The sequence below is a fragment of the Fukomys damarensis genome, unplaced genomic scaffold, assembly GCF_012274545.1.
Source record: "Fukomys damarensis isolate Sample0158 unplaced genomic scaffold, DMR_v1.0_HiC HiC_scaffold_16, whole genome shotgun sequence".
Taxonomy (NCBI): Eukaryota; Metazoa; Chordata; class Mammalia; order Rodentia; family Bathyergidae; genus Fukomys; species Fukomys damarensis.
The window spans coordinates 35,575,523-35,594,851 of NW_022900928.1; the positions used below are offsets into that span (position 1 = coordinate 35,575,523).

The window sequence follows — 19,329 nt, forward strand, 5'->3', positions numbered from 1 at the left end:
CCTTTTCATCCCATCCAGGCTACTTATGGCAGGTAGCACTCACACTCTTAATCCTAGTGTCCTTGATCCTAGCATTACACCATCAATTCCAGCATCACACGCTCTAGATCCAGGCACCTCTAAAAAAAACCCACCCATAACTGCATAAGGTATTGGTGGGACATCTAAATACAAGCCATAATAGAATGAAAATTTTTACAACCACTATGGAATCACTATGGAAATGCTTAATAAAAAACAAAAATCAAAATTCCATTTGACCCAGCTATACATCTTCTGGGTATTTTCCCCAAAGAGTTAAGAACATCAAATTACAGTGATACACATGCATCAATGTTTATAGCACCACAGTTCACAGTAGCTCAATCACAAAAACAGCCTACATGCTGATCAACAGATAAATTGATAAAGAAAAGGTGTCACAGAGCAGTATACACCAAAGTGGTATGGCTGTAGGCAGATCCAAGCCAGGGCCCCTTCTGGACCTCAGGGGCTTGAGCACACAGGCCCAAGCCAAAGGGCTACCCAGAAAATAGCTGCACAGGTGCACAAATATCAGCCAGAGGCCCATCTCATATCAATGCTAGGTGCATGGAGACCCTACCCAGAAGCCTGCTCAGACACCAGGGTCTGAGGCATACAGCTCCCAGCCAAAGGCCCTCCCAGACAACAGCTTCATAGGAGGACAGACCCTAGGCAGAGGCATACCTACATCCCAAGTGTGCACAGACAGCAGCCAGAAGCCCATCCAGACAACAGGTCAGCTAAAGGACCCAGAAGGAAACTATTCTGAACCCAGGAACTCATACACTAGTGAGCAGCAGAGGAAAAGGTGCTTGGTGGCTTGCTGAGAATTGAAGACCACTGGGTGAGAAAAAAGTTGCCTCAACAAAGGCACAGCAGACTGCATCTGTTGAAATGAGAAGACATGGAAACATGACTTCCAGATCACTTACGGCAACCCCAAAGGGAAACAACATAGAACAGTCTGACACTCAACCACTTGAATTCTCTGAACTGGCAACAAAAGGGGATCTGGAGAAAATGAAATCAAAAATAATTTCTCAGATAACAACAGAGATTGTGTCCATAGTGCAAGACATGATCAATAAATTTAGAGCAGACACAGATTTAAAAAATAGAGGAGCTGAGGAACATGATAGAATCCCAACACAGGAAATAAACGGAATCCATAAAACAGATGCAAAACAGAAGGCCAGGAAATTAAAAACTCCCCTGAAAGTTTACACAGCAGAATGAGCCAATGTGAGGACAGGATTTCAGATATAGAAAATAGGATTACAACTAGTGACCAGGAAAAGAAAATTTCTTAAAAATAATAAGGGAGCATAAAAATAAAACCAGTAGCTGTTAGACAATGCAAAGAAGAATAAGACTTATCAGAGTCAATGAAGAAACAGGAGAGAATGCAGATGACATAAAAAATACTATTCACAGAAATAATGGCAGAAAACTTCCCAAGTAGGGGAAAAGAACTTGACATACAGATAAGTGAGGCATATAGGACTCCAACTAGCAGAGACTAAAAAAAAAAAAAACAAAAAACAAAACTACACCTAGGCATATAATAGTTAAGATTCCATAAACCCAACAGAAGAACAAAATTCTACAAGCAGTTAGAGAAAAGAAATCACATACAAAGGAAAGTTCATCAGAATCACAGCAGACTTCTCAACACAAACCCTCAAGGCAAGAAGAGCTTGGGGTGACATATTTCAAACCCTAAAAAATGAAAAATAAAAATGAAAAAATAACATCCTCCAACCCAGACTGATGTAGCCTGCAAAACTATCTTTCAAAATTGATGGATAAATAAGACACTTTCATGACAAAGAGCACCTGAGGAACTTCATGAATACCAAATGATCACTCCAAAAAATTTTAAACACTATCCTAGAAAAAGACAAAGAGGATCCCAACCCCAGGGAACACAGCAGAATGAATCCATCAGGCACAACAAGAAATAAAATGCAAAGAAAATAGCTGCACAGGTGCACAAACATCAGCCAGAGGCCCACCCTATATCAATGGCAGGTGCAACAAAAAGAAAAAGTTATGACAAAGACAAGCCAATACTGGACCTCAGGGGCTATAATCATCAATGATAATGGTCACAATTCACTAATCAAAAGAAATAGACTGAAAGAATGGGTTAAAAAACAAGATTCAACAATATGCTGCATACAAGAAACACATTTAATTCAAAAAGAAACGCATAGACTGAAAATTAAAGAATAGAAAGCAATACTCTATGTGACAGGAACCCCAGAAAATGCAAGAGTAGCTATCCACTATGCAGATCAAGTGGATTTCAAACCAACACTGATTAAGAGAGACAAAGCAGGACACTACATCCTTGTAAAGGGAACAATGCAAGAGGAAAAGATGACAATCATAAATATATATATGCACCAAAAACTAATGCACCCAACTATATAAAATGAATACTAACAGACACGGAAACTTAAATAAGCACTAACACAAGAGTAGTGGGGGACCTCAATACACCACTGTCACAAACAGACAGATCAACTAGACAAAAAATAAACAATGAAATACTAGAACTCAATCAAACTCTTCAACAAATGAACTTAACAGATATTTACAGAGTTTCACCCCACAAAATCAGAATACACATTCTTTTCAACTGCACACTCAGCCACCTCATCTTCAACAAGGGAGCCAAACACCCCCACTGTAGGAAAGATAGCCTCACTAATAAATGGTGCTGGAAAAGCTGGGATTTAACTTGCTAAAGATTAAAACTACACCTACATCTCTCATCATGCCCTAAACTAAAATTGAAATGGATTAAAGGTCTAAACATTAAAACAGAAACACTAAACCATCTGGAAGAGAGGTTAGGTAGAACTTTTGAAGACATTGGTGTAGGAAAATATTTTATGAGCAAAACCTCAGTTGCCCATGAACTAGCTCAAACAATCCATATGTAGGATCTCTTCTTATTAAAAAGTTTCTTCCTAGCAAGAGAAACCATCAACAGTGTGAAGAGACAACCCACAATGTGGGAAAAAATTTGCACCATCTCTTCCTCAGACAAAGGTATACTACCTAGAATATATAAAGAACTCAAAAAAATCAGACCCACTCAAATATAAAGACAATTAAAAATGGGCATCTGAAATGAACAGACATTTCTCAGATAAACAAGTAAAAGCAGCAAATAAACATATGTAAAAATATTCAACATCACTGGTCATTTGAGAGATACAGATGAAAACCCTGTGGAGATTCAACCTCACCCCAGAAAGAATGGCTGCTATCAAAAAATCAACCAATAACAAATGTTGCCAGGGTTGTGCAGAGAAAGAAACCCTTCTTCATTGTTGGTGGGAGTGAAGACTGGTACAACCACTGTAGAAATCAATATGGAGATACCTCAAAAAACTAGGATTGGAAGTCCCATTTGACCCAGCTATTCCTTTGCTGGGTAATCTTCCCAAAAGAATTAAAAGAATAATATCACAGCAATATACACTCACCCATCTTTATAGGAGCACAGTTTGTAATAGCTAAAATTTGTTTGTTTGTTTTTTTCTCATTGAGTTTATTGGTACATTTTAGGTATACAGTACAATTACATTCATCATTGGGATCTTGTACCTTTCTTTACATGACAGGTCCTGTTTCTCATTTTTTTCCCCTTATCCCTACCCTCCCTTCACCCCCTCCTCCCTTCCCTATTTACAAATGCTTTATTTCCATTTTTTTGTTTTCTCATTTTTTTTCTTTTCCCTTATTACCTTTCCCCTACCTTTCCCACTTCCCCTACACCTGTAGCCCTTTTCTTCCTATTTCACATTGTCAATTATATCATTAAGATCTTATGTACCATTATAGTTTTTCACACCAGAGAAACTGTTCGGTATTTACACATGTGTGACTTATTTATTTCACTTAGGAGTATATCTTCAATATGTATCCATTTTCCTATGAATGACTCTAATTTCTCATTTTTTATGACTGAGTAGTATTCCATTTTATAGAAAAACTACATCTTCTTTATCCAGACTCCAACTGATGGGTAAATGGGCTGTTTCCAAATTTGTTTAGCTACGTAATAGCTAAAATTTGGAGACAGCGCAATTGCCCATCTGTAGAATACTGGATAAAGAAGGGGTGTGTGTGTGTGTGTGTGTGTGTGTGTGTGTGTGTGTGTGTGTGTACGCGAGTATTACTCAGCCATAAAGAATGAGAAAGTAGAGATATTTAAAGCTAAGTGAGTGCACACTGAGGCCATACCCTTTACTTAAATAAGATACACGTGGAAGTATGGACTAGTTTCTCTGGTGTGAAAAACTAAAAGTGTAAATAAGGATCAAAATGAATAATTGATATTATGTATATAGGTGTTTTTTTGTTTTGTTTTTGTACCAGGGATCAAACTCAAGGCAGGCAGTGGAACCACCGAGCCAAATCCCTGGCCCAATATTGTATAATAGGAAGAAAAGGTCTGAAGGAGTAGAAGTGAGAGGTGTAGGGGAAAAGTAAAAAGGGAAAAGAAAAAATATGTTAAAAGGAAAAACATGGAAATAATGTCTTTGTAAACAGGGAAGGGTGTAGGGGGTGAAGGGAGCGCTGTGGAACAGGGAAAAATAAGAACCAAGATAAGTTTTGTAAAGATACAAGATCCCAAAGATAAATGTAACTGTACTATATACCTAAAATATACTAATAAGCTGAATAAAGATTTAAAAATTTGAAAATAAAAAGGGTAAATTTCAGTTATTTGTAGGAAAATGGCTAGATCTTGAATCCATAATGCTAAATGAGATAAATCAGACACAAAAGGTTAAATGTTGCATTGTTTCTCTTAGATGTGAAACTCAAAATATAAACAATTTAAAGAACAAAATATAAGACAGATGATAAGAAACAGGGAGGTAGACTTTGTGAAAATATGAAGGTGATCTGAGAACAGGAGGATACAGAAGCAAAAAAAAAAGGGAGAATAAAAATGATTCAAACACAATTCTGTATGTACTAATAGCCTAAGAGGGATGTAATTATTACACATCACAAACAGATACTAATAAAAAATGAGCTATTAGGGCTTGGATAAGCTGCTTTCTTCTGAGCTACAATCTGATCGCCTACAAACCCATAGGGTGGCGCAGGACATCCGAGGTACCTTCCCCTTATTACGCTGGCCTGGACATTGGCTCCTCTGGGTAATCGCTTAACTGGATAGAGCCCCCCCCAAGGAAGGTAGATTAATGAAAACAGAAAGTAAAAAACACTATAATTATGTATATCTCCCTTTCTGCGTGTGTTAAAACATAGCCCAGTAATTAGAAAGATAAATAAGCTTTTTCCCCCCAGGGGCAAGAGATCCTCCTGCTTCAGCCTTGTGTGTAGTTGGGACTACAGGTGTGCACCACCATACCCAGCAGTAAACTTTCAATATGTCCTATTTGATGTTCCAGTAATTTTCAATTTAAAATGAAGTATTAATACATTATACCTAGGCTAACTTCAATTCAGCCTGCTGTCTAGACACATAATACGGCTACAGTGATAGAACCAAATTAAATTTGCAGAAAAAAAGACTTACTTCTTCAGAAAGATGTAACTTATCCAAAGAATCAACATTAAATGAAATGACAAAGTATTTCAAAGATTTAAAACAAGTAAAAAAGTTTCAAGGAAAACAGCCTAAAATCCTAAAATAAGTGGTAAGACTATCCTCCAGTAAGTCTAACACCTTGCATTACATAACTTCTTAGTTGACAAAGAATATAAACTAGTATTATTTTAATCTTTAAATTCCCACCCCAGTAGACTATTCTGTGATGATGAAATAAAAATAGTGACCACATGCTTTAGAGGACAACTCACTACAATGAGAACTGAAGACTTGCAAAATAAGATGAAAATGTTCCTGTATCTCCCAGATGCCAGGGAAAGTGAGAAAAATAGTTCAGTCTCCCACATTTTTAAAAAGTAACTGCTTCTGAAATGATCCAGCTCAAGGTATAGATTTTAAAAGCAGAAAATGTTCCCAAGGCAAGGCACAGAAAATAAATTGAGAGAAAATAGAAAACAAGGAAGAAGAAATCTTTCAACAAAGTAGGAACTGTTAGTCTCTCTCTCTCTCTCTCTCTGTCTCTCTCTCTCTCTCTCTCTCTCTGTGTGTGTGTCCTTGAAAGGTTTTGACCGAACCCTATTTGTTATCCTAGAAAAGCTCTTCTGAAGAAAGGTCTCAGTGTAGGCACTGCTTAAAAGAAGCCAACCCCTTGGAAATAGGGACGGCTCAGCCATTTATTAATGTCAAATATGCTGCCTGCATGAATTAGTCAGCTTGTCTTTTGGAAGCCATACAGAAAAGTCCTCTTGCACCTGCTTCTCAGCATCCTGACACTTCTGGCTTTACTGATGGCAGTAACAACCACCAGAAAATGAAATTTTTTTAAAAAAAAAGCTAAACACAGCTATATTCTTACTGAGCAGCCAATTCACCACTTTTTAAAGGCTTTTTCTTGAACTATCATCAGTGACCACTGCATTGAAATCATTCAGATATTAAGTGAAAGGCAAAACAGAGTCATTTTACTAAACTGGCAAGAATTTAACCAAATTATCACAAAACTGACCTTCAAAACAAAGAGAAATGGAGTAGGAAAAGGCCAAATTTCTTACTGGCAGTACCACAGTGGCAGATATCCCAGAACTAAGAAAAGTTGCCAAATTACAAAGAGAAATTAAAGGACTTTCCAAAAACAGCCAAACCTAAGGCACCCTGCATTCCCTACAGCTGGAATGAGCTTCAGAAGCAACACATAGGTACAAGGTCCGGCCTTATTCTTTATTTACTGTACAGTTCAAAGTCATTAAATCAAGTATAAAAGAAATGGGCCCCATTTCCTGGACTGGCACCAGACATCCTTCCTACCAGCTGCAATTACATCATTTTTTATCTGTGGTTTTTTTTCCTGTGTGGCAAGGAGGGGTCTTACAAATGGGCCAAAAAGATTTCAACCTCAAAACCAAGGAGAAATCCCTGCTTGTAGAAAAACAAAGGGAGTGAGTCTCTTATGAAAGGCAGTCAGGAACTCTGCACCACTTATAAGGCCCATTGATGGTGCTGAAGACGTTAGGATTACATTTTTCCGGGAGGTAGCACAAAGACAGAGAGGACCCAGGCATTACCAGTGGTGGGATGCTATTCCCACCTCCATCACCCGCTCTTTCATTCACCCCAACCTAAGCTCCACCAAATCTAATGACAAACAAGAGAAAGTAATTACACGTAGAAAACCAAAGTGAATGGGAATGTGGATGGAAGGAACATAAAAGAAACTGAAAATGATCCAAGTTGTTCAGTGCCGCCTTCTGGCATTGTCATGGAAGCCTCTGATCCACTGCTTCATGTGTCTAACTTCCAAGGAGCGTGCTGACAGCACAGACGCAGGATCGTAGGCATTGTTGGCTCGGAGATCTAAATGATGGGCCCCTTCTGGAATGGTGATTGCAACTAACGTATCAGAGATGTCTTTGGTTACTCCACCTCCTGACCAGGGGTCTAGGTCACCATTGCTGCAAATAAGGGAAAGAAGAAAAATTAAGGTTATTTTTCACATTTAAACTCAAATAAAATAGGAGAAATCCAGTAAATGCCTAACACTTAAAATTTTAACTCATAGACTGAGGGACTTAATCTGAGGATCTAATTTGTCATAAAGAAAGGTGTCCGTCATCTGAAAAATAGAGATAACAAAGTCTACCTCTAAAGTTGTAAGGATTATACCAAATAGAGCATGTGGAAGAATTTAATGAGATTCAGGCACATAGGAATTCTTCAATTAACCCTAGCTTTCTTCCTTTCTAGAACCCAAGTACTAAAATGATAAAGAAAAAACATTAATATTTAAAGTTCAAATTATCCCTTTGCCAAAAGAAAAAGAAAGAAAGAAAGTCACATTTTTTGTTCAACTGGTAAAATACTTTGGAAAATGGGATAGTAGAATTGTAAAAAGTCCCCAGAATCTAGAATCAGAAATTTTGGGCATTACTCAAAGATCTTCACTTTACATTAGCTTTAAAGTTAAGAAAGTACAGTACTACTAGGTTAGTCTTTACTACTTCACACAACACATTTCAGAATATAAAGAAGATCAGGCATCAAAACAGGTTGTTTAGTGTAGTTGAGTTAAGAAAAAATGAAAAATGCAGATAGTACCCTAATAATATTTTTAACAGCTTTATATGATTCGTATACCATGGGAGTCACCCCTTTAAAATGTATGGTTCAATGGTTCTTAGTATGTTTATTATTGTGCATCCATCACCAAAATCAATTTTAGTACTTTTCACTGCCCCCAAAATATACTCTTTAGCGGTCTCTCCACATTCACCCAACCCACACGCACACCTTGTCCCTGTCAGCCCTGGGGAACCACTCATCTATTTTCCGTCTTTATCGATTTACCTTCTGAAGATTTCACATAAATAGAATTGTAAAACTGATTGTCATTTGTGACTGCCTGCTTTCACCTGGCACAATGTTTTTCAGTTTTATACATGTTCTAGGGTGAATCAATAAATTATTCCTATTTATTGAAAAATAATATTCTACTATATGGATGGACCATATTTTATTTATCCATTCATCATTGAGGCCCATATGCATTGTTTTTATTTTTTTTTTTCTACCAGGGATTGAACTCAAGACCTTGAGCTTGTGAGGCAGGCAACGGAACCACTGAGCTAAATCCCCGGCCCTGTTTTTATTTTTTGACTATTATGAATATTGCTCCTATGAACATTCTCATATTCAAGGTTTTATATGGATGTGTATTTTCATGTTTCTTGGGTATTTACCACTTAATATCACCAACAGAACATTTTTTGTGTGTTCTGACATTTGTTTAATGCACACTCCATTGCGGGGAGGTATTTTCAAAGCCTAAAGCCAAAAAGACTTCAAGACCACTTATGAGATATATGAAATTATTTCCATAATGTACATAAATCATCAAAAAATTCACTTCTAAGTACAATCTATACAGAGGTGACTACTGCTATGGTTTGGATCTTAAATGTCCCCCAGAGGCCCGTGTGTTGTTAAAAGGTGAGTCCCCAGCTTGACACTAATGGGAAGTGGGAGAAACACATTAAGAACTGGGGTCCAAGGCCAGGGATTTAGCTCAGTGGTTCTGCCACCTGCCTCGCAAGCACAACGTCCTGAGTTCAATCCCTGGTACCAAAAAAAAAAAAAAAAAAAATGGGGTCCAGGGAGAGGCTTTAGGTTTTAGATTCCTGGGGGGAGTTGTTCTTTAAGACATTGTATGATCTGGTCTCTTCCTCTTTCTCTAATTCACTTCCCAGGTACCATCCTGTGAGCAGCTTACTCTACATTCCTGCACAGGCCCCAAACAACCTTGAACTGAAATCCAAAACTGTGAGCCAACTTTTCTATTTTTAAGTTGGTTATCTCAGATATTTTGTTATAGTGATAGAAATCTGACTAACAAAATAACAAATACTGGATCTTTTCAGGACCTTTCTGGAACACCTTAGAATCAAAGTTCAATTCCTCACTTATCATTCTTACATGGAAATCTAATCCGATGTCTCAAATATACAGGTTCCAAAACTTAGCTGCTGCAATGATCCAAGTCTAAGTAGCCCTCACCACCATCACCACCATCTTCCCAACCTGTTAATGGCAACTCTGTCCTTTTAGTCGCTCAAGTTAAAAAAACGTTGGTGTCGCTCTTTAACTTTTGTCTAACACCCCTTCCGTCAACAACTTCTGTCAGCTAAATATTCAAACATATCCAGAGTCTGACCACATCTCATAACTTCCCTGATCCAAATCATCATCATCTTTGGTCTGGATTACTGCAATAGGCTTTCAACTATTCTTCCTCCTTCCACTCTTATGCTTGCAATCTAATACCAACAAAGCAATCAATTCCACCCTGTAAATCACTCCTCTGCTCAAAACACTCCAACTTTTCACATCTATACACAGGGTATTAACTACTGTTATTCTCTATTAATTTGTTGTGAAATTTTGTTTTAGTTTTTTCATAAAATAAAAAATGAAACCAAAGTCCTTACCAGAATTTGCAAGTCTCTACATGCCCTGGGCCCTCCAATGCCTCTTCTGATTTTTCCTGCTACCCCTTCCTCCTAACCTCACTGGAACCACACTGAGCTCATTACTCTGCCTGAAAGAGAACATGCTGGGGACACTTACCTCTCACAACCTGTGCCCTTGCTTACCCCTCTGTAACACTTTTATCCACTAATCTCTTGGCTGGCTCCTTCGCTTCCTCCATATCAATCTACAAAACTCATCCCTTGGTGAGAACTTCCTGCTCTCTCTAATCTAAAATTTCAATACTTTCCCCTCCTCCTGACAGTTCACTGACCCTTCCCTAGCTTTCCCCCACCCACTCCTGGAATTTATTCCTTCTAGCGTGTTCATAGACACTATTTCGTTTTTATTACCTATCTGTCAAACTAGAACTCCACAAGGACACAGATTATTGGCTGTTTTGTTAACTACCATATCTCCAGTTCCTAGAGCCAGGCTGGACTCACAGTAGGAAACAAATATTTACTGAATGAATGAAAAAAAGAATATAAATGTCTAATTGTCTATGGCCTTGTACTGGATGTCCTACATAGATATCTAAGAATATGTATATATAGGTTCATGAACATGTAAATCTCTTTAGTGCTTTTTAATGTGGAATAGCATATAAGTTAATTAATAAAAATACACACATCAGCATTCAGCTATGTGTAGCAGTGAAAAGAACAATGACCTAAGTCTGAAGATATAAGATGTTTTGGTTCCTTTTTGTTTGTTTTATTTTGTTTTGAGATGGGGCCTCTCTATGCAATTCACACGAGTCTTGAACTCACTATATAGCACAGGCTGGTGATAATCCTCCTGCCTCAGCCTCCAGAGTGCTAAGATTACAGGCGTGTGCCACCAAGCCCAGGTCATGGGTCTAGGTTGCATAACCTTTTTAGCTGCATACAGCTTACACAAAATGGCCTTGTGTAAGTTACCGGACCTCTGTGAACCTCAGTTCCTACTTGTATTATAGGAAAAAAAAATAATCCCCCTTTCTCACAGAGACATTGTGATACCCAATAAATAATATATATAGAAAAAAGGTAAAAACTATGAAATACTACACAAGTATGCTGTGTAATCATATTATAATCATATTCTATAAGTGTGAGAAATGTTAGTACCTCCAATAGGTAAATGAATCATAAAAATGGATGTGAAACAATTTCTCATAAAAACTTAGGATACTCAATTTTTTCTAGGCAAATGCACAAATTAAATGAAAGAAATATTTAAGTACATTAAGTACATGTATGAAGTACAATGTAAATTTCTTGTTCTATTACAATGTCTTTTTTAAAAAGAATTTAATCATAACTTAGAAATACCATTATTTTTTAAAAATTACTTTAAAAATGCATCTTTTTAAAATTTTATTAAAAAGAAAAGGGAAAACTCAGTGGAAAACAAGAGTCATAGTTTTCAACTACCAGATAATGTTTAAAGTAAACTAAACAAAGGTTGGATTCTCTTAAGTGAACAAATAGCCTTTATCATTATTCCAATTTGACAGGCCCAAACAAGATAGGAAACTCTCCATTATTTGCAAAACAAAAAATCTATCCCAACAGCCACATAATAAGCAAACTGCATTTGATTTAAAAGGTCATCTGAAACAACCTAGTGGCTTAGCAACAGTGTTTGGGGTTGCTGAGAGACCTAAGATGCACATGGACTTGAATTTCTTGGTCTTAGACATGTAAAAGCTAAAACAATCATTGGGAAATCTACAAAAAAAACAAAAAAAACAAAAAAAAAAGAAAGAAAGAAAGAAAACTGGCTTTCATGAGAGAATCTAGATGCCTGGGTAAAATTCCCAACAACCAGCCTCACTTAATCACTGGCAACAATTAATTTGCCTGAGAAATGATGTCAACTAGCCTGCTCCTCGGAGGCTCCTTCTGAATTTATATTTAAATAATCAGGAATGGCCATTGATAAAATGGTCTAAGAGTTGGGAAGAGGGGTTTCATCCAAACAAGACCACAGCACAATTTTTTTTAAATTTGCTTAAATGAGATTATTTATTGAGGCTTCATTCATCCAACAAATGCTTACTGAGTGTCCCCTATATGTCAGGCACTCATTGGGCACAGGGGACTCGGTAGAGAACAAAGCAGACAAAATCTCTGCCCTCATGGCATTTACTTCCATGACAATTTATTTTCTCCTTAAGTAATGCTGCTCCGTAGTCACAATTTCCAAATTATATGAATTGGCAATTTGCCAAAAGCTGCACAGCTAACTCAAGAAAGAAGCAGGAAGACATCAAGGTCTGTTTGGCTTCAGAGTCTTAACTGACAAATCTTTTTATTTTTTCAGCTTTAATTGAGTTTATTGGTACATTTTAGGGATACAGTACAGTTACATTCATTGTTGGGATCTTGTACCTCTACATGACAAGTCTTGGTTCTCATTTTTACCCCTTACCCCTGCTCTCCCTTCACCCGCTCCTCCCCTCCCCATCTACAACCACTTTATTTCCATCTTTTCATCATCTAACATTTTTTTCTTTTCCCTTATTACCCTTCCCCTACCCGTCCCACCTTCCCTACACCTTTAGCTCCTTTCTTCCCATTTCTCAATGTTAACTGACAAATCTTAAACGACAGACTGAACTTTCCAAACCGATCAGCAGACACACTTGGATTTATGTGAGATGGGCTGAGATGAGAAGTCTGAACACCTCCCACGTGCTTCCTCAGACATTCTCTTACACAAAGCATACAGAACAGAGGCACCTGAGGCTGCTTTTTTACTTCAGGGGAGAAAAGGGTTACATTTTCTTCAGAAAATAATTCTGAATCTTTTGATAGCTTAAATTTTTTTACACTGGAATTTTCATACCTAGCAGCCTGAAGTAAAAGATTTCTTTATAAAAGTAAACTTGCCGCTACAGAACAATAAACTAACATCTTCACAGTCCTGCCTTTAAACTTCCACAAGCTCCTGAAGCCTTCTGTACTGTGCAATTCTTCCCTTGTCTTATCAACACACACATTCATGGAACTCCACCACGTGCTAGTCAGGTAGCAGGTGCTAAAGGCACAGAGACGATTAAGATGAAAGCCCTGACATTGAGATATTCGCCATCTTCTGGGGCAGACAGGATGCAAACAGATTTTTCCATACAGAGTGGTTAAAAGGTATTTACAAGTCCTAGAGAAGCTAAAGGGCCGGTGGATGTCTATGCTTTCTGGATGACTCAAGAAAGACTTCTTAGAGGAGGCCTGAGTCTTAAGAAGAAGAGGAAGAAATGGGGACATTCGGGACAAATACACAATTTCTTGGGGGTAAACTGTAAAGTGCAAAGTAGAAATTATACTTTCATTTATTTATTCAACAAATATTTTTAGTATATATATTTGCCAGATCTGGGCCAACAAATGTATGAGGTGAATGATATTATCATTCTCATTTTACAGAAAATGAAACTGGGGATCACAGAACTTAACTATTTGCAAAAGCTCAATCTACCTTTGCACAGCTCTTTCACAGTCATTTCTTACACTGAGTTATCATCTTATCTACTGGCTTCTGTTCTATTCCTGAAAATTTTCTCATAAAATATGGCCCCTTCTCCATTGAAGATGATACATGATGATGTTAATTTTGAAATCCCCAAAAAAATACTATAAAAGGGCAAATGAACTCAGGGAAAGAAAAATGTACTTGACCAAAATTCATTTAGTAAAACCTCATACAAAGATTAAAGACTCCAGTTAATTTGACTTGAACTTGAGCTACAATTTAAGATCAAAACAAGGAAAAATGAGCTTAAATTAAAGTTCAGAATGCTAGAAAAATCCACATAAATACTCCATGGAAGTATGAGCTTGGAAACTGCTATGATTTGGATGTCCTGCCCAAAATTCATGTATTGAAACATAATTCCCACTATGGTAGTAAGAAGAGGTAAGGCCTTTGGGCAAGTGATTAATCTCAAAGAGTTCCATCCTTGTGAATGGATTAGTGCCTTATAAAAGAGCTGAAGGAACCAAGCATGGTGACACATGCCTATAATCCTAGCATTCTGGCAGGCTAAGGGAGGAGGATTGCAAGATCAAGCTTAGCCTGAGCAAAGGGACAGTTACATAGCTCAGTGTGAAAGCCTTGAGTTCAATACCCAGTGCAACCCACACACACACAAAAAGTGACATTTACAATTTTAACAACAGCTCTCTTTAAGATGTATGTATTGGTATTTCTTTACTATTCCCACTTAGATTTAGGGAAATTTTTTTTTAACCAGTTGTTGCCTTAATAGTTAACAGTTTAGCCAAACATGAAAATTTTGAAGGCACAGTCAGACAACCATAGCCAACTCAATTAACTTTGACATGAACCAATATTGAATGCGTCATGTTTTAAGGAATAAAGTAGAATGCCAATAGTGTTTGTAGTTAGACGAGTCAAGGTAGAAATATGGCTTTATCGCAGACTTGGTTGAGTTTGACAAGGAACTGAACATGATGACTTTCAGTTTCCCCCTCAGTAAAAAAGAAACTGTAATGATTACACCACAGGATGGTTAGGAAGATTCAAATGGGTCACTTCAAGTGCCTCAGGTAGTACTTGGAACAGAACAAAGTGGATACTTCAAAAGTATCTATCTGAGAAATCTTTATATATCAGTAGTACATCATAAAATTTAATCTCTTTTCAGCATCTAATCTTTCTTTTTTTTTTTTTTGGTACCAGGGGTCAAGCACAAGTCCTTGTGAGGCAGGTGGCAGAAACACTGAGCTAAATCCCTGGCCCAGCATCTAGTTTTTCAAGGAGAAAACAAACAAACAAACAAAAAACCAATGGGTACCACTGCTGTATTTCTATTGTTTTACTGTCTAGCATTTTTCCATTTCTAGTTTATCAGTTATTCTACAAAGGTCTCCATCAACCAAGGCTCATGTTTGGACCAGCAAAGCTCACCTGAAAATGATGTTTGAGTGTGAACTAATGTTTCTGCCTCCATACAAGGTAGTGATCCAGGAGGGCCTCGGTCTCACACCCCACTGATTAAAACACTCATCAGAGAATTGCTTCAAGTTCCACAAGAAGGGTTCAAACATGTCATCGACACCATTAGCACAAAAAGGCATGACCATTTCTGTGCAGGCCTAGAAGGAAAACAAGTAAACAATCCAAAGATAAGTGAGGCACAAAGAAATAAAATAACTTACCCATGGCCATTCAGCTAGTAAGGAGCAAAGCCAAGGTATGAACTCAGGCAATCAAGCTTCAAGGCCCCCAGCTCTCTATTTCTATCCCATACACTCCCTTATTAAATCACTGCAAGACTTGGCTGAGAAGTCATAGAAATTAGAACTCTATATTCCTTCTTTTTTTACAAATTTCCTTCTTTCACATTTGCTATCATACTTAAACTTCAAGACCATTCTGGAAAGAAAGCATTATTATTACTATTAGTTTTATTGGGTAGATGAAAGGATGAAGACTCACAGAGAGTTGAACCTTTTCTTGTTTTAACATTTATCCATATAAATGGATCCATCAAGATCTATCACAATATTAGTTTAGTTGCCTATCTTTCTTACCAGGATATATGTGAGGGCAAGATCACGTAGGAAATATCTTTGTATCTTTGAAGTATGGAAGGACAACTGACATATGGCAAGTGCTCACCACGTATTTGGTGATGGTCAAATAGAATGACTGAATAAGTGAGGAAAGTTAATCCTGGTCTCACAGAGTAAAGTAAAAGAACCCAGTATAAGCTAGGTGACACCTTGTATTGTCTCTGTTATAGCACAACTGAGTGAGTGAAAAGTAAATTCTACTTGGGAAATCACACATGCTTACCTGATAACTCCAGCCCAGGATTCCCAATCTGCTAGTTGCTGTTTCTGAAATATTCAGGCATTTCGCCTGGCCTGAATAATTATAATATACATTCAGAGCTTGGAAAATATTCTGCAGCAGCAGTGAATCAGATACATTAGGATTTTTCAAATACTGGCACACTACCTGTCATTTTAGATAAATGGGAAGAGTCAGAATATAAATATAAAATGAGTTTAATAACACAAGGAAAAAATGATTTTAATTTGATCATAAAACATAAACATCTTAACTGAATTGCTTAAAATTTTTTCTGTCTCTTGAGTATAATCCCTTCATAAAGTGATAAACATTTTAAATTCTCCCCAGTCTACAGGAATGAACCAAATCATTCACATGATATGCGAAGGCCCCTCCACATACCACGGTAACTTCATCTTCACAACATTGGCTCCAGCCTAGTAAAATCATTCCCCACCACACCAAGCTCTTCCTTTCCTTTTGCCCCTGTTCACTCTTTTCCTATTCTCCTACTCCACTAACGCCTAGAAAATGCCAAGTCATCTTTTACAACATTCAATTCAATTATCACCTTCTCTCCAAGGCTTTCCTTGCTTCTATTCCAGAGTCTGGAAGACCTTAAAGCACTCCCTTCTTGGTGTTTCCCTACTCCCGACACCTATTTCTATCAGAGCCCCTAGAACATCTTCCTCCATACTCAACAAGGTCACTACAACTATACATTTGCTGAATCAATGACTATATTTTTTAAAATGCAAAATTTATAAAATTTCTTACAGAAAAACTACACTAAGTCCCCACATTGTAGTATGATAAGAAGCATATCCTGTATCTCTGTAGTTCCCAAATATTCCTCTCAATGATCTATAATCATTGCCTGAAATCCTATCTCTGAAAATCACAGGCAATACTGAGGGTTTAGCGTGAAGGTGGACACTGACTACAGGAGGCATTGGGAACTCCCACCCCTGAGCTACAGAAATATCCTAGATCTTCAAAGGGTCTGGGCTACACAACAACGGGTGTACTTCTGTGTGCATTTCACTGCGTGTAGATTCTAAACTGCCTCCCAAAGAAGAATTAAGCAAATACTGAATTCCAGTTAAGGATATTAAGGTTTAGTTATTTAGTGGGAATATGTCTGCAACTTTGAAATCCATTAAAAGTAACACAAATAAAGAATGGCTATGTGAACAAGTCAAATACTGCAAAATATTATTTACAGAATTTAAATGGCAATGGATGGGGATGCAGCTCACTGGTAGAGAGCTTCTAGCATTTAACATAAGAGATAGAGAGGAATTTAGGTGGTGAGTTTATGAGTGTTCACTATCCACTTATTTTAACTTTTCTGTATGTTTGAAATATTTCCTATAATTAAATGTTATAATTAAATGTTAGGAAATAATCATGGGCAATGGAATCATAGCTGAATAACAACAACAGTTACCAATTATTATGCCTTGAGTTTACAACCATTACACTGTTAATCCTCAAAACCCTTATCAGATTATTATCCACCATTTCACATGTAAAAACACATTCTTTGGCTAAATTGTTTTATTCAAGGTTACCCAGCTAGTGAATGGTAGGCCTCGATTTATGCCCAATTGTCTCTGGTTATGATATATAGCTCATCCATTATGCTATATAGCTTAAAAAGCATCCTTCTGTAAAAGTGTGAAGAGTCGCAATGGCAAGGAAGATTTAACACTCGCATGTTCTATTAGAACTGCGACATGAATTCAGTGAACGCATCCTTTCCTACTTCTTAGGGAAAAAATATATACAATAGGCAAGTTCTGACAAAAAAAAGACAAGTCCAGGGAAGAAGTCAGGAAGCTTAGAGCCCAGTTACTGCACCCCATAGACAGACCCAGGGCAGCAAGAATGACAAGGCCTAGACTGGGGAAACTCTCCCAGTCAGGAAAAGGGCACTGAGAACAAGGGTAAAAAGCCAGTAGCACATCCAGCCCTCCTCATAGTTCTGCCGAGGACTGGCTTTCAGTAACAACTTCTAGGAAAAGAAAGAAGAAGAATGAAGAAAGAAGAAAGAAGAAAGAAGAAGAAGAAGAAGAAGATAGAAAGATAGATAGAAAGAGGGAAGAAGGGAGGGAAGGACAGAGAGAGAGACAGAGAAAATTTGACAAGGCACGGAAAATTTGATGCTGCTGTCCAAATAAATTCTGAATGACAATATTTCTATGGAATGTTGATACTTCATGAAAATACTCAGTCAAATAATTTCAAGAACTGTTGGATGACCAAATGTGAAGACTTTTGTTGACTGCAAGATTTCTCAGGGCATTTAACATGCTCAACTGCAACACGGCTTTCCAAAGGGAAGACAGAGTGTGCATCAATAATTCTGGTCAGTTTTTGGAAAAGTTGAGTATGAGAAAAGTCAGGACATCTGTATATATCTTTTACAAAGTATTTATGTGAAGTCATGAGCATAATGTACACCCCTGTTCAGGATATACATGAAGAAAGAGAACTGAAATAAACTGAGAGCTTCACAAACCTATCATACCTAAAGCAATAAGGAAATGCCTGCCAGTTGAAGACAAATAAAGTAAAAACGTTTACTCTTTTGACAACTCAATTATTCATGGCAAGTCAACTACCTGACATTTGTATAGCACTCAGAAAATATTTCTATGAAATATGGCAACCAGAAATACTCCAGACAGTGTGAAACTCAAGAACCATTCACAAAGTGTATTAAACTACATATTGCCAACAATGGAGCAGCACTCTTTCCTAAACCGGGACACCAGCAGCAGACTCAGCTTTTTCAAATTTCAGCATAAAACTAGTCTAGACACATGAAACACAGAGAAGAGTGTGATGTTCTAGCACAGCATAGTGGATGAGGCAGAATTATAATCCAAGCTAGGCAGGGGGCAAGGAGGTAGCAATGTGCAACCAGTGACTTAAAACTCTGGAAAAGACAATTCTCCATGTGACAGGAGCCCAGAAAAAAACAGGGGTAGCAATCTTATTTGCAGGCAAAGTAAATTTCAAACCAAAACTGAATCTAGTATTATTGATGTAGGACAGTACTGTATCATACCTCTATGAATGTAAAATATCTAGTACCTGCTTTATGATACATAGTAGGGACCGTGCTTTATCAGAGCTACATTTAATGATATTACTCTAGAATGTTCTCTTTCGAGATGATGATTAAGAGGCTAATAGAAAAAATGGTGCCAGTTACCACAATAGCAACAGAATTTTGCTGTTGTCTGGATATTATTCTTTTCTTTGGTTTGTTTTTTTTTAATGGAATGTGCTGAATGTCTATAATTTTGTTCAGATGACTGCAGAGCCTGGAAAAGCTGTTGCTGCCATCGATGCATAACATACTA

At 37.4% G+C, this 19,329-nt stretch overlaps 1 protein-coding gene across 2 annotated transcripts in view; it reads right to left on the bottom strand.

The window, feature by feature from the left end:
* Positions 1-6,610: 6,610 nt before the first annotated feature.
* Positions 6,611-19,329, bottom strand: part of Prcp (prolylcarboxypeptidase) — a 91,190-nt gene continuing 78,471 nt past the window's right edge. For both annotated transcript variants that reach the window (XM_033764248.1, XM_010630887.3), the window contains exons 7-9: positions 15,956-16,120; positions 15,065-15,252; positions 6,611-7,578 (exon numbers count right to left, since the gene is read on the bottom strand). In XM_033764248.1, the coding sequence (XP_033620139.1) occupies positions 7,362-7,578; positions 15,065-15,252; positions 15,956-16,120 (570 nt within the window). In that variant the 3' untranslated portion in view covers positions 6,611-7,361. The remainder of the gene's footprint in view (positions 7,579-15,064; positions 15,253-15,955; positions 16,121-19,329) is intronic.